Source organism: Nilaparvata lugens, chromosome 2 (genome assembly GCF_014356525.2).
Source record: "Nilaparvata lugens isolate BPH chromosome 2, ASM1435652v1, whole genome shotgun sequence".
Lineage (NCBI taxonomy): Eukaryota > Metazoa > Arthropoda > Insecta > Hemiptera > Delphacidae > Nilaparvata > Nilaparvata lugens.
Window position 1 is genome coordinate 87,004,860 of NC_052505.1, and position 22,334 is coordinate 87,027,193.

Below are 22,334 nucleotides of genomic sequence, written 5' to 3' on the forward strand. Positions count from 1 at the left end.
ACCTGGCTGGCTCAGGTCTGGTGTCAGAGTTTTCAGGTCGCAGCTGATCAATTTCAGGGCCTCTGACATGACCTAACGACTGCTTTTTAGGGCGCCGGGACCGACGGTTTAACGTGTCCATCCGAAACACGGGAGTGGCCCGAGATAAATATCTTGCCCAGGCCGGGATTTGAACCCGGGCCTCTGAATCATAAAGCCAGCATCTGATCCACTCGACTACCTACGATCTACATCGATCCAGTGAGCCTCCATAAATCATATCAAGTAGCTTAATAAGGCACTCAAAATCAATAATACGTAGATATTATGGTCCTTAATCATCCTGGTGATGATTATATATGAATAATGTAATGTATATATTATTATCTTGATAGAGAAGTGGAAGGGAATCAAAATAAGCATAAAACTGTTAATTTTTTAGATTAGATGAGAAAAGATGGTGGACTTTCAAAGATTCGATTCATTTCTGTTTTGTAAGCCCTTAGGCTAAAGTTAATGAAGTTTAAAATTATTCATAAATATTTTCACGTTGTGACGATTCTTTATAGTGTCTATATAAAAAAACACTTTCTCTAAACTATATTATGAATGCTCAAGGCAGAAACAGCAAACTATCTCCCAAGGCCGTACCCAGTGGGGGGAGGGGGGTTACAGGTGTTGGAACCCCCCGAAATTTTCCGAAAAATAAAAAAAATTCATGTACATAGGAACTAAATTTCTGAAGTGGGCTATTATTCAATTATTTTCATAGGTAAATAAAGAAGAGTTCAAAGTTCAAAGCAATTTCTAGTAAATAGAACGTTACCTACACAATTTTGTGGTGCAGGTAAGCAGGTAACACACAGACGATGCTAAGTCTATTTGTATTGCCTATCTTTTTATTTTCCTATTCACCACAGACCACATAACTGGGAAAATTATATTAAAGTTATCTTTCATATATGTAGTTTATTCAAGGCTGTTCGGTTTTTTTAATTGGATAATCTTTTTCATTATAATTGTTAAGATCATTATAAGAGTGAGAAAAAGTGGCAACTGTAATTTTTAAGTGGTCTAATAAGCAAAAATTAATGTTGTTAATTGGTGAATAAATTTGATTCGATTTCAGTCGATCTAAAACCTGTTTTGTAGCTCCAGGTAAAGGTTGTAAAACCCTTACATTAATATTAACAAGGACCTCCTTCCTACATGTTATTAAACATATGTTGGTTATTGAACCACTTTCTATGTAGTAAGTACTGTATTGTGAACTTTTTTTTCAAGAATAAATGTTGATTTGATATGATTTTGATATAGAGTATACAGAAGGTTCGGCCTTAACCCTTTGGTAAAAGTTGTGTGCATTTATCACTTCGCATTTGACATTGTGCGCATTTGACATTATGCTGATTTGTCACTGTCCGCATATGACATTGTGCGCATTTGCCATTGTGTGCATTTGTCATTGTGCGAATTTGTCGCTGTTTGCATTTGACACCGTTTTGTTTACATTGGTGAAAAGTTTTGTGTCTGTCTAAAGTTTAAAGGTGCGTGCAGATATACGCGCCGCGAACATGAGCAATTCACTTTTAATCAGCTGATTGTATCTGTATTTATACAGAAACGGTAAGATACAGATATAAAAAGCTTGGCATCAGCTGATTAAAAGTGAATTGCTCATGTTCGGGGCGCGTAAATCTATACGCACCTTAATGTCAACATGTGTTCATGTGTTCATCGAAACTGCTCAGTAAAATAATGAATTTACAAAACAACATTTATCTTGTTTTATAAATGAAAATAAAACAAAACTTACCAAGCTTTGATGTAGGTATGTTCGCATCATTGTCTTCTCTGTCGATAATTTCAACTATTTCCTTCCAGGCTTTAAGTTTACTATTCTTAGTGTACCATTTATTATGCGTGGTGTCCCAGATCGCCGGCCGCTCTTTCACTACTTTTATCAATCTTTCAACGTTGAATTCCATTGTAATTGATTCGAAATTACAATTATGATAAATGTTCAAAGAATCATACACTGAATTTCGAAGAGAAGATTTATCTAGAAGACTGAATTTACCGCAGTAAATAAATGAAGAGTTGACGGCGACGTAAATAATCGCGTACTAGAAACCTCCTACATACGTAATAATTACAATAAACTATTATGATCAATGATCAAACAATGAGACACCGAATTTCGAAGAGTAAATTCATCTAGAAGACTAAATTAACAGCAGTAAATAAATGAAACAGATGGCGACGTAAACGCGTACTAAAAACCGCCTGTATCAGTCGATAGCGGCTGGTGAACAACTGTGTGCATAGGCGGAACTGTAGCATTCATACCAACCAAGCGGCCGAGCGAGCGGCACTCTGCCGCGTCTGTGTGGTTGGCAAAACTTGCTCTAGCCTTTTGCCACCGCCCTCGCCCTCTCCCGCTTGCCTGCAAAAGCGCTAGCGGTTTCTAAAACCGCCATCTCACTGATACTTTATTATCAATATCAAATCCAAAGCATACTTCAACTGATAAAGCATAGTACAGACGCTGGCTTACATTCGGCATACATGAGAGAGGCAGAGAATTTGACTTCGAAATATTGTTAGGCGCTCTTTAGTGTATATGAAACTCGATGTCATCGCGTTCAACGATAAAGCATAATAGAGTTGATAGATGTAGGTTTTAATAGTAACTGTTGCTTTAAAACTGATGGTGTTTCTCCCATAATAAGTCCCATTTGCACAGTATAAGTTAAACTGATAAACGTTAAAACCAAATCTGAATATTTGATGGTGACAACTAAAGAACAGTAAATTTACTTACTATACTTTACTTTTATTTTTCGTCATAATTATGAAACTGCATTAAGGGAGCAATGCTCCCGCAGTATATGACACGTCAAAGTTTAATCTAATATAATACTACCATCCTTCATATTTCAACACAACAGTCAATAGTCGACAACAGATTTCACTGTTAGTTGATTTCAACAGTTAGTATAAGTTTAAACTCTGTCTTGAGTTTAATCTCCAGAAAAGTTCAAGCCACCAAGACAAGACAGGAGGTTTAAACCTGATATTCAAATAATACGGTTTAAACTTGACATCTGTGAAGGTTACGTTGTTAATATAATATATTAAGATGTGAGACAATCGTTTTTTATGTTTTTCTGTTGTAGAGTACAAGTAATTGTGTGAGAAAAGTTTCTTCAACTATCATTGCATATCCATTGCTTCATTTGATGTACTACTTGAGGTGAAGAATGTTATTCAGCTCAAATAAACAAAAAGGCATCCCTTCTAACCTATACTGGAAGCAAAGTTAAGGGCTAAACCATATTAAGCGTTTTTTAGGCGTTTTTAGAGTCGGCAGGAAGGACAGGAAACTCTCCAATTGGCTGATTGGGTTGGCGCCTGGAAATAACGCCTGATATGGTTTGGACCTTACAGCGCTTTCTTCAAGTTTATTATTTAATCATTTCAGTATAAAATTCTGTTGACTCACATACACTTGATTCATTTAATTATGAGATAAATTTGAGAATATAAGAGGATATCTCAATAAAAAAAGTAACTAATAAAATATTTAACATTTTATTCAAAAATATAAATACAACATAGTAAAAGTAAATATAGAAATGAAACAAAATTATTAGAATATACATAATCCTTTTAAAACTATTTTTGACGACTCTTCGTGCCGGTTGCACAACAGCCGGTTAAATTTTAATCGTGATTAATTCCAGGAGAACCAATCAGAGAAGCCGTCTTTTCAAAAACGCCTTCTCTGATTGGCTCTCGTGAAATTAATCACGGTTAAAATTTAACCGGCTGTTGTGCAACCGGGCCTTAGAGTCTAATTTTTTAATATTAGTTATTAAAAACTAGTACTCACATGTGAAGCGATTACGGATTTTAAAAAATCCATGTTCAACACTCAGTGTTCTGTTTTAAATAGAGCACTCAGAGTTGAAAATGGATTTCAAAAAATCTGAAAGTGCTCCACACGTGAGTACTAGCTTTTAATAACTAATATTCAAAAATTAGATTCTAGTGTCGTCAAAAATATTTCAAAACGGATTATTAACTTGCAGTTCGTCATGGATAGATAAATAGATGAGTAAGATACATAAGTCATCATTATTTCGAGCCAAATTTGATTAGGAATAATGTAGAAGAGGGAGACATTGTTGAGCCATCTGACATTTGTATCATTTAGTGACATAGTGGAATGTTACTAGAGTAGGCTTATGAGCCTGGAAGAATTCCTGGGAATACTGAAAAAAGCATTCATGAACGATGCTGTTAGATTTGCTGAGTAGAGTTTTGATATCCTCTTCCAAAATTCTGAGGAACCTGGAGTTGTTCAGCACCCTATGATCTAATATCTAATTCTCCGAGCACGCTTTATGTTTTGAATCAAGGCCAGTGCCCCAGCTTGGAAGTCGAGGACTTCGTCATCTGTGAAACTGTTGAGAGTTGGCAGAAGTCCTTGCATGAAAGCCATGTGTCTATTTTGGATTTGTACCTTCTTGGGCGATTTTGCCTCAAATTCAACCGGCTTGTAAGTCTCACTCGGTCTCTTTGTTTTGTATGCCTGAGTTTCGTTAGAAATAGGCCTAGTTGTTCCGTGGAAACTAGTATTCTCGACTGTTTTTGCCTCAAATTCAACCGACTTGCAAGTCTCACTGGGTCTCTTTGTTTTGTATGCCTGAGTTTCGTTAGAAATAGGCCTAGTTGTTTCGTGGAAACTAGTATTCTCGACTGTTTTTGCCTCAAATTCAACCGGTTTGCAAGTCTCACTGGGTCTCCTCGTTGTGCATGCCTCATTTTCGTGGGAAGTAGGACTAGTTGTATCGTGGAAAGTAGTTGGAGTTGAATTCTCGACTGTTTTTGCCTCAATCTCAACAGGCTTGTGAGTCTCTCTGGGTCTCTTCACTTTGTATTCCTCAGTATCCTGGGAAGTAGTTGTTTCGTTGAAACTAGTATTCTCGACTGTTTTTGCCTCAAATTCAACAGATTTCTGAGTCTCTCTGGGTCTCTTCTTCTTGTATTCTTCAGATTCGTTGGAAGTATTATTTAGAGAAGTAGAATTAGGAGTAGCAGTAGTAGTTTTAGTAGATGAACGTAGAGTGCAGGACCTTGGATCATTTCTATTGTCGATAATAATGTGAAAGGTGGCATCAGTTTCATCAAGCTCGTCTATGTCCACCTCCTCTGGACCTTCTATGAGGTCATCTCTATGAGGGCCCTCCATTGTTTCACCTGATGGCTGCAAAACAAAACATGTAGCTGTTTAGTTGGATAGCAATCCTACAATTTATTAAATGTATTAGGGCCAGTTGCACGTCCGTCTGTTAAATATGGACATTAACGTCGGTTAACAAATCAGCGTTAGTTTTACGGATTCATTTCTGTTCCACCAAGATCGGTTAGTTTTTAATCCCGATTAAGTTTACCGGTTAACCAACCAAGATTTTAACGGTTTCACAATCCGGCAACACTGTAATTTAACTGACACAAAATAATGAAGGTTATATTCTAGCTAATATATATTCTTGGACAGAACTTTAAATTTCCTCAGTAAGAACATAACCTATTTTTTCGGTAATTTTATTATTTATCAAAATTTGGGAACAGAATAGTTTTGGGCTATGCCTGTTGTTCTATCCCGATCATATTCATATGATTTGTAATTATATCAACGAATGAATGAATAAATAAATAAATATTATTGAAGCGGTGAATTTGACCATTCAATACAGAGGCATGCGCCATGAAAATGCTCTGTTTGTCGCCAGTGTCAAGTGCTATGCTGCTAACAGACGACAACAGATCGAAAACTAACCTCAAAAATCAGAATCTAATTTTGAATGCTAATATCAGTTAAATACACTTCTCTATTTTATTGATGAATGAAATTCATTCATATATTTAGCCCATACTTTGATTTTTTAGTTTTTTTCAAAAACTAATTGGAAGACAGCTATCAGTAGGTACCTAACCGGCGTTAGTTGGATTTAATTCCCCGTGAATGGCCTGTTAAAAATCTTTTACATCGATTAGTTTAACCAGTGTTATTTTTCGATTTTTACCTTTGTGCAACCAAATTTTCTTCGTTTCAACTAATCGCGGTTAAAATGGTGCCAACTAATCAGAATTAAAAATTGTTTACACCGGTTAGTTTAATCGGCGTTATCACTTGAAATTTCTGTTTGTGAAACAAAATGCATCGGTTAGCACTAATCTCGATTAAAGTACAGCATTTAATCGTGATTAAACGTTAAACGACGTACGAAAAACTGGGGGTTGGTATTGTGCTTGAAAACTCTTGCACTATCTGTGTTAGTTTTATTCTTATTTGTTGAACAAACATTTCTATTTTAAACAAAACATGGAACTGTTTAGTTGCACAGCAATCCTACAATTCATTAAATTTATTACTATTGTTCTTGGAAACTCTTGTATTCTCTCAATCTTGTGCGGTGATAGTTTCATTTTTATTTGTTAAACAAACAAACATTTCTATTTTAAACAAAACATGGAACTGTTTATTTGGATAGCAATCCTACTATTATTCATTAAATTGTCAAGTATTGTGCTTGAAAAACCCATGTGGAACGAATGCCAGATTCTAGGATTCCAAAGGCTGTCATGAAATATAGATTTATAGACCCTACGGTAGAAGGGATATTGGCAGACCTCTAAAAAGATGGTAAGATAAATAATAATACAGTAGTTATATCCTTTGAAACCGGAACAGGTATGTACGCCTAATCCTGGAAAGAAGAAGAAGAAAAAAAGAAGAAGAAGAAGAAGAAGAAGAAGAAGAAGAAGAAGAAGAAGAAGAAGAAGAAGAAGTATTGTGCTTGAAAACTCTTGTATTTTCAATCTTGTGCGGTGTTACTTTCATTCTTATTTGTGAATTGTCGTAAAATTCACCCTAGATTGGCACAATCTGAGAGGACACAAACTTGGTGAATACATTAAGGTGCGTACAGACTTTCGCTCTGCTGCGCAACCGAACGTCACTCCAGCAGAGCGATTGATGATCGACCGGGGAGCAACAGTGGTTCGACCGGGGAACGCGAGAAGATCTAACATCTTCCATAACGTTCATGATGGGTGCGTGGGCGGTGCGACTGTGGTTCGATGGTGGTACGAGGGCGGTACGAGGGAGGAGCGTGCTCGGTGCTGGTTGGAAGCGCGAATATGTGTACGCAGCTATAGTGTTACGTATTTTGTTATTTACTCCAAGTAAATACCTCCAACAATTTTCTAAATAATTAAATGATTAACTACAAGACCTATTTACAAGATTAGTATTACAAGAACATATTTTTCAGACAATGTGTGATCGTATCTAAATTTGGGAGAGGAATAGCACAAGGTTACCTTATTTTTTCTCTTCCTATCATTTTCGATGATGTACTTATTGCATCAATCAATAAAGAATTAAATCTTAAATCTCGCGAGGAAAGCAGCAATCATGTAGAACTGAATAATAAAGTTGACTAATAGAGTTTGGATAGTAGAGTTGGATAATAGAGTTTGGATAATAAGGTTGGATAATAGAGTTGGATAATAAGGTTGGATAATTGAGAAGAGGTTCAATAAGAGTGAAGAATTGGAATACTCTAACACTTTCATTGAATGTCAGGCCTATATTGTCCATCATTTTTCAATTATTTATTTCAAGTTTATTAGTTTATGAAAAGGAGAAATAACTCATTTCGAACCATATATATATATTAGAGTAATAGTTCTTGTCCATATTATTGTGTGATTATGATATGAAAAGACCAATGTATGCTACCTGGAATACATTGTATCCTAGTAACATTGAATACCATGTATCATGGAATACATTGAATATGGTGTATTCTAGGTACATTGAAAAAGGCTTAAAGGCTCTTAAGGTCGTGCATTCAATATTTTTTTTTCAAATTTTTTTTTTCTTTTTCTAATCTATTGGACAGGCTCTTAGGACATAATTTATGCAATTGATATATTTTTATCAGCTTCTGTTAGCTAACAATAGGGCTTCAAAAGGCACTTTTTTGAGGCAGATGGTACACATACCCTACAAAAACTACTGGTCAGAAAAAATTGATAAAAATATGCAAGTCTCCTCTTCAATATAGCAAAAATTACATCAAATTTGTTTTTGAAAATCTGAAAAAATTACATTTTTATGCATTTTAAACTCCTTTTTCACATTCAATGTTCGTTCTATAGACTTAAAATTCATAGCAACTTGTAGCGCTGTTCTTGATGAATAAAGTTGATGCTTAAACTTCTTTTATAGACACAATAATAGCCGCTGGTATGTGTATCTTTAAAGCACGGTTTTACGCCTGCTATGCTCGGGCAGCAAGTGAATAATAAAGCTGGAGCGATCCAGCGGAATTAGTTTGTCCCTAGAGCTAAGCGCTCGACGAGTAATAATAGTTGTACATAACACAACTAGAAAGGATGAATTTATCAATATCAAAAGAATCTTGAAACACAATATGAAAATTGGATATAAGAATACTCATAACTGTTAGAAAGGGTCTCACCTTGTTGCATCCATCAGCACTTTCCTGTGAACTGATTTTGCTTCTACAATTAATGAAAATTTTCCGCAAAAATTCCAATTCTTTGTAGAAAATAGACTTTTTAATACGTGATTCAGGGACTCCGGATTTCCTATCCCTCCTCATTCTATCATCGGTTAACCTAAAGCTATTCCTGAGTATTTTCCATTTGGCTATAACGTCCCTTCCTAGAACAAAAAGATACCAAATTATTACAGCTTTGACATAAGTTTGTTGTAGTCGCGCATTAAAGTTTGCCTTGTTGCTTGCCGCTCATATGCTGAGTACAGACTTATGCGCCACGAACATGGGTATTTTACTCCCCATCACCTGTTGCTATCCTTATCATATCTGTTATCTTGATTTTCAAATACAGATATAATCAGCTGATGAAAAGCAAAATGCGCTATTCAGCTATACAAGCAAACGGTGCATTATCTTTTATGTGTAAACTTCCGCAGTCGACAACGACAAGCATTGTTGACATTCATACTGTCCAAATTTCAAGTGCGCTAAAACAGCTGATCAAATAACTGTTCATTATTTGTGCTTATTATTCAAGAATCAAAACATTTCCAATAATATAAATAATGTATTGCAATATAATAATAATTATATTGCCATTTGAAAGTATAACAATTATAAACACAAACTCCCCCATTGAAACATAATTTGACATCATATTTTAGGTTGTTTATACATATTGAATTCTACCCAATCTGAGATCCTCACCCTGTCAAGGACGACGATGGCATTTACGCACAAACGAAAACCCACCTTAACATACCCACCTTTTCCTCTTTTCTGATGCTCCTGTATGCGCACATAATTTCTAGTGAAATTATTTGCATACAGAATTATTTTTGCTAAGATTTATTGGTGCAATGGCATATTCTGTTATGTCTATATACAGTTTTTCTTTCTTATTATTAAATATATTGATTTTTTTATTATTGAATGGACAGCCACTTTGTTCTTTCATTTTTGTTCATCTGTTATACTAATTTTCCTTTATTTTTGCTATTCTGTTGATTTTGATGTTTATTTTAATAGAGGCTGTTTGTATTTTGAAATAGGTACTGTATGATATAGACATTTTATTTTTACTTTTAATTCTATTGCCAACATATTATTTCATTTTCTTTTTTGCATTTTCTGTTATTATTGTTTGTGCTTTTTTGCGAGAATAAAGTTATTATTATTATTATTACATAGCTGATATCCTCATCCTATAGGCTACATTTATTATGATTTGGGCACAATATTTTTCACTCACAAGTTGTGATACAAAAGGGTGACATTCATTCCGTCCCAATTTCATCCGTGCTACAAACACCTGATAAATAAACTTTTTGTTGAGGATGATGCCCACATGAGCACTAGGCTTGTGCGTGGGTATGAGATGGATGATGATGATAGATGAGTGGACCTACAGTTTCAGGAGCACAGGTGGGTTCCAAACCACCTCCAAACTCATAAATTGTACTTGGAGGAGTTTGGCACTTGGTGGTCACCCTTGAACGGGGGGAGGAGCAGGCGAATGGAGCTTGGCTTATCTTAACGATAGATTATCATTGCGATAAAATTCAAAATAGAGCCACAAGCTTTGTCTACCAACAATGTTTGCAACACATTCTGTAATAAATTATTGCGTGTCTCCTGTGGGAGTAGTTCCTTGGCAGATGGACAAAAATCAAATATATGGCTTGAATTTTCAGTAATGCTACTAAGTTGAAAATGTGTTCATTTATTATTTGATGACCTGGTATTTCTATTCACCCATACCTATTGAAATCTCATGAAAGTTCTATTATCCACAATAATTCCAGTCCGATTTTCTAGGCTGTTTGTAACTTTGTCAGATGAGATGATTATAAATCAAGGTGTTAGACAAGGGTGCAGCTTATCGCCTAATCAATTTAACATTCATGTGGACCACATATTGAGGAAATGGAAGTGTAAAGTGGCTCCAGGAATTAAGCTACAGAATGACGAAAACCTGAATGAATTATTGTCTGCTGATGACTTGTGGATTATACAAGACAAAGAAAATAACCTCCAAAACTCAGTTCATTCACATTTGCAAATATGTAAGGGGTATAATTCCAAAGTTTCAATTGAAAAACCAAAATCATGTCATTCACAGGAAAATATCCAACCAAGTCAAAAATTAGACAACAAAATATTAGAGCTTTTTTTACCCTCTACCTGCCTATTACATGGGAAACCATGGTTGGCTAGGTATTTTCCCTCCTTTTTTCTTTTCAGCACACCCCACCATGAAGCCTGTTTTTGTATTTTATTAGAAACTTATTTTTGTGAATTTGTAATTTGATTTCTTTTGAATTGGATAAAATTATTGATTGATTGATTGAAGTATCACAATACACATATTTAAGATGCGACATCAGTTATAAAGAAGAATTGGACATTGAAAAGAAAATTGGAATATCCAAAACTGAAAGTGGCAATATTAGCAGAACCTTGGGGAAGAAAGCGAGGAGAGATAGCATAATGAAATTCTATAGAATAATGACTGCTCCTGTCCTCCTCTACGGAAGTGAATTGTGGGTAACAACCAAACCACTTGAGAGTAGAGTGCAAGCGTCAGAGATCAGATGCGATTCCTCCGCAGATCGCTGCGATCGGAGAAATCATTTTAGAAATGAGGTATGAAGATATCCTATCAGAGCTGGGAATATACAATTTTTTTTCATTTTTTTTTTTCATTTCATTTCATTTATTCAACTCAAAACAAAACAGATACAAAAATAATCATATACAATTTGTGATATATTATCCCTCTAGCTACAAGCTATTTGAGGGATTAAAAAAAATTAAATTTAATCAATAAATATCAACAGTTCTTATTGATTTCTTCTTATTATTATTTTTCCACAATAGAGTCCAAGTAGAATGTTCAGTCAATTTTAAAAAATTGAATTAACCGAATAACTATTCATTCACTGCTCCTCTGGATCTAGAATGCATTGCATTTTTTTTTCACAACGTCCTAACCTCCAAAGCAACCTTAAACTTTTGTATTTATTAATAACTAAGTACAATGTTAAACTTATCCTCTATATACATTTTTCAACTGTACCAAATAAATTTGAATGAAAAGTTGTAGTTGAAATACCGAATTCAATGTAAGGAACATAAAAAGAATGTCTGCAGAAAGGTCTATAATTTATAAAATGAATGTCTATAATATAATACCCTACAGGTATTAAATTAGAGACTAACAGGTAAAATATCAATCGGAAGGCCACGTAAGATATGGTAATAGCTACATGTTATGTACGAAATTTAAATTTATTCAAATAACTACTGTATAAGCTGTTTGTAAGTCGGAACAGGCAATAGCCTAACCCTTGCACGTAAGATGATGATGATGATCTCATAAAAGTATTAAAGTAATTGGCAAACTCATCCTATCCTGAGTTGATTTTTAATATAGGGCGTGATCACATTGAATGCTTCCAGGGGACGTCAGATCATGCATGAACCGAAAAATAAAATGTAGTAAGTACAGTTGACTCCGGTTACAACGTCTCCGGTTAGAGCGCGAATCCGGTTATAATGCTCTTACGAGACAGGACCGGCCAATATCCCGTATAATTATGTGTATTTTGGATCCTTTTATAACGCGGTGTATCTCCGGATATAGCGCTGTTTCCACATATGTCCCATAGCTTTATTGTTGCTCTCCGTGAGTGAAATTCCACAAAAAGTGCTATTTATGGAATAGTCAAGAGCCTCTCCCACCTCTTGCAATTCCCTATTATCACCAGTTTGTATGGTGTCAATCACCCCTACTCTTTTCCCTTCTGTTACTGTACTGAAAAGACTTTGTGAACTGGACATTGTCAGTAGACTGACAGTGGTGTTCATGATTTTGAAGCATATTATGAAGTGAAAGAGGAATTTTTGAAGCCTCCAACTCTTTCTCACGCATTCAATCAAGTGAAACAAATGATTTCTTTTCATGAGTGCAGGAGAGAATGAGAGTGATGACATGATACTGTGAAATTTGCATGAGATTTCAAGTAGCATAGACAGAAAATTCCTAGATTCTAGAAAAGTTCAAAAACTATCAATGAATATTATAGGAAGTAAGATCATAAAATATTTATCAAAAACGCGTTCAAAGTGTTCAGTATAAAAAATGAGAATGGCATAGTAATTCAAATAGCTTGATTGTCTAATAACCCATTTCCACTGTTGATAAATGGCAACACTGGTTATAGCGCTGCTCCGGCTATAGCGCTGCTCCGGCTATAGCGCTCAGAACCGGATGGTCCCTTCAACCGCGTTGTAACCGGAGTCTACTGTACCATTGAAACACGTTGTGACTTGCATTATAACTGTTCACACTGAACGCAACCAGCAAGTTCAAGCGTTCAGTGCGTGAGTGTTTCTATCGCTTTTACCAGATTTTGTTTCTCATCTGCACGGTTGGTCAAGCATGCACTTGCACTTATACGTTTTCAATGTGATCACACCCTAACTTTAAAATGAAGAGGTTGTTATTTTTTGTTTATTTTCTAACATACTTTTTCTGCTCGGTTTGCCAAAAACTCAATGCAGTTTTTTTTATAAAATTTCAGCAAACAATTGATAAGAGAGGATCTGAATGCTGAAAAATTAAAAATGCAAAACTGAATTTTTTTCAAACTACTCCATCCACCTATAGTGTGGTCCACGTTATAATGGCAGTGTTTGATTAGCAATGGTATTGCTATCCTTGTCTATCAGTCAACAAGGCGGATAACGCTATCTCTTTCACGCTTTGCTCTGTTGACAGATCGTCTATTAACAATGTAGAATTAATAATTATTTAATCTTAATTATGATAATTCATTATATGAAAAACATAATTTCTTGCTTAATAAAATATAATTGATTATTTTAAACGAGAATGAACAATTGATATTACATCAATAAACCTGTATCAGCCACCGTCTATAGAAGGCATTGAAAAGACAGAGAAATAGGCAACGTTTTTCTCCTATAGTGAGGTCCACGTTATAATGGCAGTAGATAAAGATAGAAGAATAGCGATGCCGATTCTCTTCATTAATTAATTATATTTCTACACTGTCAAAAACATAATTGGCATTGTTGTGGACCTAGAAAAGGATAGTACCACCGGCTTTGTCGAATGTCGGACAAGGATAGCAAAACCAAAGTTGATCAAATACTGTCATTATAACGTGGACCTAACTATATCTTTCTCCACTGCTATTATAACGTGGACCTCACTATAGGTGAACAATATCAAAATCAATAATATAGGCCTAATTGTAGCAATAATCCCACTTACTAAACTTATCCTGTCTTGCATCGGATAGAGTTATGAAATCTTCGTTGAGCAGCAAGCAAACTTCATCCCAACATTTGACGGCTTCACTACGGTCCTTGTACACGTCGAGCGTTCTATCCCAAAGAGCAGGTCGGTGACAGACAGCATGTATCAACAGCTTCACATCTAAATCGGGCAACATGCTGTTATGACTGGCTCCAAGCGCCAACTGGCGAATGGAGCAAGCGCTTTTTCACTCCTCGTGTGAAAACCCCCACTCTTCTGCTTGCATTGTAAGGACGATACGTGACTCCACGGCTCGAGTTACAACCGGCTATCGCCTGTAGGGATCTGTAGAGAGAGAGAGGGCGTGGGATTGTGGGAGTGAGGTGTCTATAAAGAGGCGTCTGACGTCTGTAGAAAGAGAGGGTGTGTGAGAGAGTCTGAGTGAGCTTGAGAGAGATTGAGTGAGAGAGCTTGAAAGAGTAAGCATGATAAAGTGAGTTAGTGAGCGTGAGAGAGAGAATGAGTAAGCATGAGAGCTATATAGAATGAGATTGAGTGTGAGAGCAAGAAAGAGCAAGCATGAGTGAGAGAGGAAAGGCTCCCGCTCATCGTCTAAAAACTACATTAGACTCAATGCATTCTGGCGATGCCAGCCTTCCTCTCTCTCGGGAGCAAGAGAGTAGGATTTCTGTAGAATCAGAAAACCTTTAGAAAAAGCTTTTATAATATAGGATATTTCATTCAATTTCCTGAATGTACAGTATTTAACTAGTTTCTGTAAAATAAGAAAACCTCTAGAAGAGCTTTTATAATATAGGATATTCCATTCAATTTCCTAGTTTTTTAACTAGTTTCTGTAAAATCAGAAAACCTCTAGAAGAGCTTTTATAATATAGGATATTCCATTCAATTTCCTAACTGTACAGTATTTAATTCGTTTCTGTAAAATCAGAAAACCTTTAGAAGAGCTTTTATAATATAGGATATTCCATTCAATTTCCTAACTGTACAGTATTTAATTCGTTTATGTCAAATCAGAAAACCTTTAGAAGAGCCTTTATAATATAGGATATTCCATTCAATTTCCTAACTGTACAGTATTTAATTCGTTTCTGTAAAATCAGAAAACCTTTAGAAGAGCCTTTATAATATAGGATATTCCATTCAATTTCTCAACTGTACAGTATTTAATTCGTTTATGTCAAATCAGAAATCCTTTAGAAGAGCTTTTATAATAATTATAGGATATTCCATTCAATTTCCTAACTGTTCAGTATTTAATTCGTTTCTGTCAAATCAGAAAACTTTCAGAAAGAGTTTTTATTATGTGATATTCCATGGTACAGTACGGTACTTGATTATTTTCTGTAAAATAAAAAAAATTAAAAAAACACTTAGGAAGCGTTTTTATATCATGAATATGTTGTGATATTTCACGATACAGCAGCACTTGAGTTGTTTCCAAAGAACGTTTTAACTCTACATTAATTTTAACACTATAATTAATTATCAAGTAGCAAAAAACCAATGTAATGTTTTCATTGGGACGAAGCCATTCATTGTGAATGCAAATGAGTGGAGACAGGAAAAAATGTGGCTGTTGAAGCGAAGCCATGTAAATGCTTCGATAGTTGAGAACGAACCGAGCATTCTTCGAGCACGGCCAACACAACGCCAAGAAAGCTGTGAGTTGGATTGTTGTCATCAGCATAATCGTCATCATCATCATCAACACTAATCAGATGACGGCAACAACTAACAAAGTATTAGTTCAGAGATTAATTTTTATCTTTTATCTGTCACTATTTATTATACTGTATTTTTTAGTTTCATAAAGTAAATTTCAGCAAAGATGATGGTTTGTTTCTTGATTCATTTTGAACTGCGATGTATTTTAGTTTCTTGTCTTGTTTCATAAATAATATAATCTAGTAAAGATGATGGTCTCTTTATCTATTCCGAATTGCTATGTATTAACATAATACACTGTTTTAGCCAGTCTAAACAACAGTACCTAACAGACTGAATTAACAGGATGTATTAATGCACACGCCTAGTTGCACTAGAGCCGGTTAAATTTTAATCGTAATTAATCTCATGAGAACCAATTAGATTAGGCGTTTTTGAAAAGACGGATCTCTGATTGGTTCTCGTGGAATTAATAACGATTAATTCCACTGGCTTTTGTACAACCGGCACTCAGTCTATTAGACTGCATGTCGTTGTATAAAACTTTTAAAAAGTGTCTAATTTAGTAGTATTTATTAGTTTTCTCTGTACATTCATGAACCTTCCCTTTCCTTATCCGTTGTAGCAGTAAGTTGTCAATATTATCACTATACTTTGTTCCATACTACATCATCAAATTCATCATACATGTCTTGTTGAGTATCGTAAGTCAACTGGAGTTCCACATTCGCTTTCCAGCGTATAGTTATCAGCCCATTACGCTGTAAATTATATGTTCTTCTTCCATCAGTGTTGCAGAATCTATACAGAAATCGTGTCCTAAGCTGCCGACATTTCTTTGCGGTCGTTTTTCTCTTATTTCAATTCGCAAAGCGAGCGACAAATAACTGAAAAGTTGTATTACAACTTGCCGCCGGCTCTCAACCTCTGTCGTAGAGTCTTCCCCAGCGTCCATCAGGCTTGTCATAGAAGAAGAAAAGTGTTGAAGAAGAAGAAGAATGGATGGGATGGAGAAGGAAAAGGAAGAGGGATGTAATAGATGAACGAGCGAGTCTTTCTGGGCTCGAAGCTGCGAGCAGCGAGCGACGCAAAGATCTCATCACGGTCGTTCCGTCGTTCCCCTCTCTTTGTTTGTGGTGGCTGGTGCACTCGCGCCGGCGCTGGAAGCCTCGAGCCTTGGGCCGGTCCGTGACTAGTGGCAGTCAGCGAGTTCTGCCTTTGCCAGTGCAGTTTCGTACGGGCGTGCATACACTAATACACGCCTAGTGTCACACTGTTTCTGTTTCTGTTTGTTACCATCGTCACATCTGTATTTGTGTGAGTGCAGTGAGTGCAGTGCTGTGATTTATACGTCGAATTATCAACACATTTTCTATTATTATCATCATCGTTTTGTTCTAAGTGATTGTTGTTGGTTTGCGCCCTACACTGTTGTGGATAAAAGAGTTTGTGGTGTGAAGTTTATACTGGTGCTGTTTGATATTTTCAAAATATAGTGTGTTTTTGGATATTACCGCCATGCGTTAATGGAGATAACACAGATCCGTACACGGAGGTTTGTATTATTTATTTCACTCTTTTTACATGCATAGTATCAAAATACATTTGGATAACCACAACAACCAGGTAGTACGAAACCGTGTCATCGTAGTAGAGTTCAATGAACACTGTTTCGTTTATGGTAAGAATACATGACTAGCATAATTTCCAAGGCTCTACAGAGAAGCTAATTCATCAACAAACAGGTGATAAAGTACGGTAGAACCATGTAGTAAACGCCAACCATAACTAATACTATCCACTATCCGACATTTTGTTGAGTTGCAATCCCTCTACGCCCTCACGTCGAGCTGAACATTTACGTCGATCTGTAGATCTAGGCCCTACCCCCTACGCCATTGGCATTGCGGTTTGAAGGATTGATTATTGGATGACAATCTAAAAAAAGACCTCACCAGCATACAAAGAACATCCTAAACTAGTAGTTATTCAACCTAAGTTACTTTGTGAAGATCGTGGCATTTCAAGATTTCTTTTCTTCCCTATTCGGTCTAAATACAAAATCATTAGCAACGTGTTTGACCAACCAGTGACCTACGTTAACAAATTACGGTTACATCATAAGCAATATCTCATCAGACGGTTATGTATGTGAACTTTTATTGCAAATGTTTTGTCTTTTGATGCTGAGGGCTAGATTGAGGTGATTTAACAGACCTAGAAGGTTTAATTATATCTGTGTGTATCATGAACGCTCTGACCACGCCACGCTCCGCTCTAGAACGCCACACCACGCTCCGCTCCGCTTTCAGACCAAGCTAACGAGTTGTTGTTGATCAAAAATTATGCGTCTGTATTCACTCCCAACCTAGAAATAGATCAAGCGAGAAATCGTATTTACTGGATGTTCTGTGTAGTATCTATAGGCTACGGTACCAAGAAGTAACCCTTTACAATAAACTAAGTGCACCGCCTATCGTTACACCTACTCTACTTCTATCATACCAATAAATTATTTATTAACTTACCCTAAAAAGAGGATGAAATACTTCTCAAAATGAAAAGTCGGGTAGGATCGATTCATACACCTAACCTAAACACGTGCTCTCAAAAATTCATGCGCTCTGACGTATGTGGACGCCATTATTCTTCTGGTCAAACCACTAACCTTAACGACCACGTGGTCATTTCAAATGCAAATAGTTATAGATTTCTCAATATATTATATATAAAATTGGATATCAGGATAATATGTGACTTGAATCTGAGCTCTTGCATTTTAGCATATGGCCTCAACAGAATTCTGAAAATGAAGTCTATGTAGTTGAGTCTAGCGGTTGAGGTAGGTCAGAAGAGGCATTGTCGATTATTCGTCCTTCATAATCATATTTAACAGGATTGGAAACAAACATGCAACTGGTCCGATTTGAAGGGTTTATTTTCAAAAGAAAATTGAAAATTTGAATGACAAGAAGAAGCGTTATTTTCAATTGACAGGGTTAAAATGTAGGTTGGTACGATTCTTTTACACAGGCTGTGCCAAGAGATGGCATACATGTGTAGAGTACGCGAGATATAACCTTGTCTCTCACCCAACGATCTATATATACTAAGTTAGTAGCCTACTGTATATAGATCGTTGCCTTTCATCACATGGGACTCTGATTATTTTAGGGTGGGGGTAAGAGTTTTGTCAGTTTGTTGGTTCTAGGCAGCAGGAATCCTCACTTCCAACATTCTCTACTCTGGCCGTATGCATGCAGAGTGAGAGGGGACAATAATGTGCGAAAGAGATAATCTCACCCCTACATCCCCACCATGCCAGTCACTCTTTCATCGTTTGAGGGGTTGAGGCTCATTTTATAACGCGTAAGCCTCTATTTCTTCTTCAAATAGTATACAGCACTATAATATTTACCTCCAAATCCTTAGAAGTTTAATCTGGAATCTGCGCTAAACATAGCAACCTCCAAATCTGTCTTTTCTCTTTTTGAAATCGGTTTCTCCATTTTTGTCTGTACTGGCGAGAGCTCATGTATGTTACTGTAATCCCGATGAGTTCAGGTACTACTCAGTCACGGTATTACAGAAAAACATAAGAGATTAGATAGGTAAGGTGTCAAAAAATGACTAAATTTATTGCTACAAAAGACGGAAATGCAGAACTATGTAGAATATTAGTTTGAAAGGAGAAAGGAGAATACTCAAAATTCAATTCCTTTGGATTATCATCAAGCCCTGTAATCAAATGTAGAATGTAGTGATGACTTTGAATGAGGACTTTTCCTACATGAGAGGCGAATTTCAATCCTACTCAGATCACCCGCCCTGGTATGACTGAAGCATTGATTAGCAGTGGATTTTTTAGGTGTTCACCTGTACAGGTGAACTCTCAGACATTGATTTAAAAAGTCAAAATTCTTCAGGGTCCCTTCATTTTCATGTTGAAGGGCAAGTTCTAAAAATCTTTATTGAAAAATAAAGCTCTCAAATGCTGTTTTTGATTGAAAACGTCAACAATTTTTCTGGTGTGGGGAGGCGGTCGAACGGGGGGAGACCCCTGACACATCACAAACACCCCCCCCATAGGTCACAGTTCTGGATCCATGCCTGGGATTTCCAGGTAGGTACAAAAGTTAAAAGGATGAAAGAACGCTGACAAATGGATGTCTACCAAACTAGATTTTTGTAGTAGTTCTCCCACTCAAATTCTTAACACCTCTGTTCAATTTTGAGTCCTTGGAGACCGTTGTATCTGGACATCTCTATGGTTAGAATCGTAGAAGATTTTTTTTTCAAAAAACATGTCAAAGTACGACAGTAGATCATCACACAAGACCCGGTAGATTCACAAGACATCACATTTTCAAATCCAAAACGTGTCACTCACACTCAGCTATCTGTACCTATTCTCCATTGTAATTTGCTTGGTCATTGCTGACTCAGTTTTTGTCAAATATCAGCTTATGTCAATTGTAAATAGCCTGTGCTCATTCAAATCACGTTATATTGTAAAATAATTTTCTGTTCAGTAAACTGTTTAGATTCTGCGTACTATGGATAATATTAATATGAATGATGTGCATCACGACAAAAACAAATAATTAGAAAAATTGTAACCTTGCTGCTGCCCTGGGACTGTGGGACATTAAGATGAATTAATCATGAATGATCTTGCTATAGAGTGTTTAGAATTCATCATCTTTCCTATAGTGTCATTCTTTGTATAATTATTTACATCTATAATGAGTCGAAGGAGTTTTCTTATTCTGCAAAATTATTCCTGATCTAATTGAACTGAAATTGTTGAAAACTTCCAGAGAGATGAATAAATATTCTATGTCTATTGAATTTGAATGTTAGTTTTCCTTGTTAACTTGTGGACTCTGTCACAAAGACCCAGATAAATTTCTATCGACTACGAACTTTATTGTTTACTCTGGTATATCGGACGGTGTTTGTTGATTGAATGGAATAAACAAATAATTGATTCATTGAAACAACATTGTCAACAATAAAAATAATTTCTAGAAAGCTTGCTATGAGGTAGGGTGTAGCTGGTACCTTAAATAATAATTCTCCTTTTTTGTAGTGCCTTTTCAGTGAAAATCAACAAGAAAAAGAGAACATTCATCATCCATAAATGTTTAAATAAATAATATTTTATTGAATTCACTGTAAACTTATAGATCAGACAAACGTCTATTTATTCTCAATATGACTTTTATTATGTCCTCTCTTTGTAAATGAAGTTCTCATTTCAAAAACAAATGGAATTAGTCAAATAACTTCGTGGAGTTTACGAAGTAAAAACTCAGGATACACCATGGTCCTAGAAAGATGCCTATATTCTATCACCAAATTGGCTTACGTATTCTCGGTGAACAACCTTCTTGTTTGGCAAAGCTTATCTCTATCCTGTCAATCTATCCTTTTTTAAACCTATTTCCTTGGAACATCCTTATGTGAACAAAAATAAGGCTTTGGAATGCTGGAAAGCAATTCAAGCAATACAAAACTGGCCAACCAGTCTTCCCTCTTGGGACCAGGGGTGATTCATTGATCCACTCCCTTGATACCTATCTCCTCTACTTGACAAATAGTCTCCATTGCTATTCTGGTAGCTGCAGCTTAGCTGCCAGTTTTTTTTCAATATACCAATAAGAGTTGATTTTACAGCTACTGTTCCGATTCAAATCCTATCAGTTATCATTCTGGTAATCTCTGCAAACTACGAGTAGTATTATTAACTGTTTTCACTCTAAAATGCCAATTGGCAATTCATAAGAGTGTAAAGAACAAATATGCTTTGTAGACACAAAACAGATGAATGATTTATATATTTTGGAACTGTTCTGGAGCTTCCATTTTCATTTATTAGGTACCCTACGATTTATTATTATTCATCATTATTGTATTCATATACAGTGTGTTTCAGAAGTAGTATCGACCATTTTAGGGTATTGTTCCTGGATGATAGGAGACTATAAAAGCTGCCATTTTGTTTTTCATTCATTAATTTTTATCTCAAGAACAAAATGCTGTATTGATCTGAAATTTGGCATGAATATTTATGCTATGAAGACTCAACTTTGAAAACGATTGAAATTTTCAAAATGGTGGCCATTTCAAATTTTTGATGGCAAATTTCACGAAAACCGTTCAATTTACAGAAAATTTACAAGAGACGAAAAATGAAAAAGTTGGCAAATTTTATTTGTTAAGAGTTTTTATTTGTTCATAACCGCTGAGTTTTGGACACTCTGAATACGACATTTGTAGTCTCCTATCATCTAGGAACAATACCCTAAAATGCTCGACATTACTTCTGAAACACTGTATATTAAAGATGATGGTTTCTCGATCCATTCCGAGCTGCGATGTATTAACACACTTTTTTCAATGTGTTTCACACGACATGCAGTCAAATAGTTGACTGCAAATATGTTGAATGCAATATTATTTGACTGCATGTCGTGTGAAATAACAGAAAAAAGTGTGTTAATATAATAATAATTATTTGAACGTGCTATACCATTATACCGTATTATAAAAGTTTTAAACGATTAAGGGAAGTAGGATTGTTAATTTTTCAACTAGTAGAATTTTCCTCATAAATCCATTGCTAACTAGAGAATAATTCACTCTTGTTATAATACGGTATAATGGTATAGCACGTTCAATAGAATTAAATTTCTGCACAGTCTTGATAGTTCAATCTGCAATCAGTAGCAAAAACTTCACCTTCATAAATAACCATTAAATTCCACCTTCTG

At 35.7% G+C, this 22,334-nt stretch overlaps 2 protein-coding genes across 2 annotated transcripts; both read right to left on the reverse strand.

Annotated features, from left to right (window-relative positions):
• Positions 1-1,794: 1,794 nt before the first annotated feature.
• LOC111050685 lies at positions 1,795-2,402 on the reverse strand (the record flags this gene model as incomplete). The annotated part of the gene is given in 1 exon segment (XM_039421993.1): positions 1,795-2,402. A coding segment is annotated over 1 exon segment (173 nt), but the record flags the coding sequence as incomplete, so codon positions are not given.
• A 1,616-nt stretch (positions 2,403-4,018) lies between these two features.
• LOC111050686 lies at positions 4,019-14,136 on the reverse strand. The gene is made up of 3 exons (XM_039421992.1): positions 13,885-14,136; positions 8,541-8,746; positions 4,019-5,251 (listed from the first exon to the last, which is right to left on the reverse strand). The coding sequence occupies exons 1-3, from the start codon at positions 14,063-14,065 to the stop codon at positions 4,361-4,363; spliced, it is 1,278 nt and encodes a 425-aa protein (XP_039277926.1). The 5' UTR covers positions 14,066-14,136; the 3' UTR covers positions 4,019-4,360.
• Positions 14,137-22,334: the final 8,198 nt, after the last annotated feature.

Coding starts and splice junctions, on each gene's coding strand:
- LOC111050686 (XM_039421992.1), bottom strand. CDS start 14,065: ATGTTGCCCGATTTAGATGTGAAGCTGTTGATACATGCTGTCTGTCAC. Junction 8,747..13,884: donor TGCAAGACAGGATAAGTTTA/GTAAGTGGGATT, acceptor TTTTTGTTCTAG/GAAGGGACGTTATAGCCAAA. Junction 5,252..8,540: donor GTGCTGATGGATGCAACAAG/GTGAGACCCTTT, acceptor TTTGTTTTGCAG/CCATCAGGTGAAACAATGGA.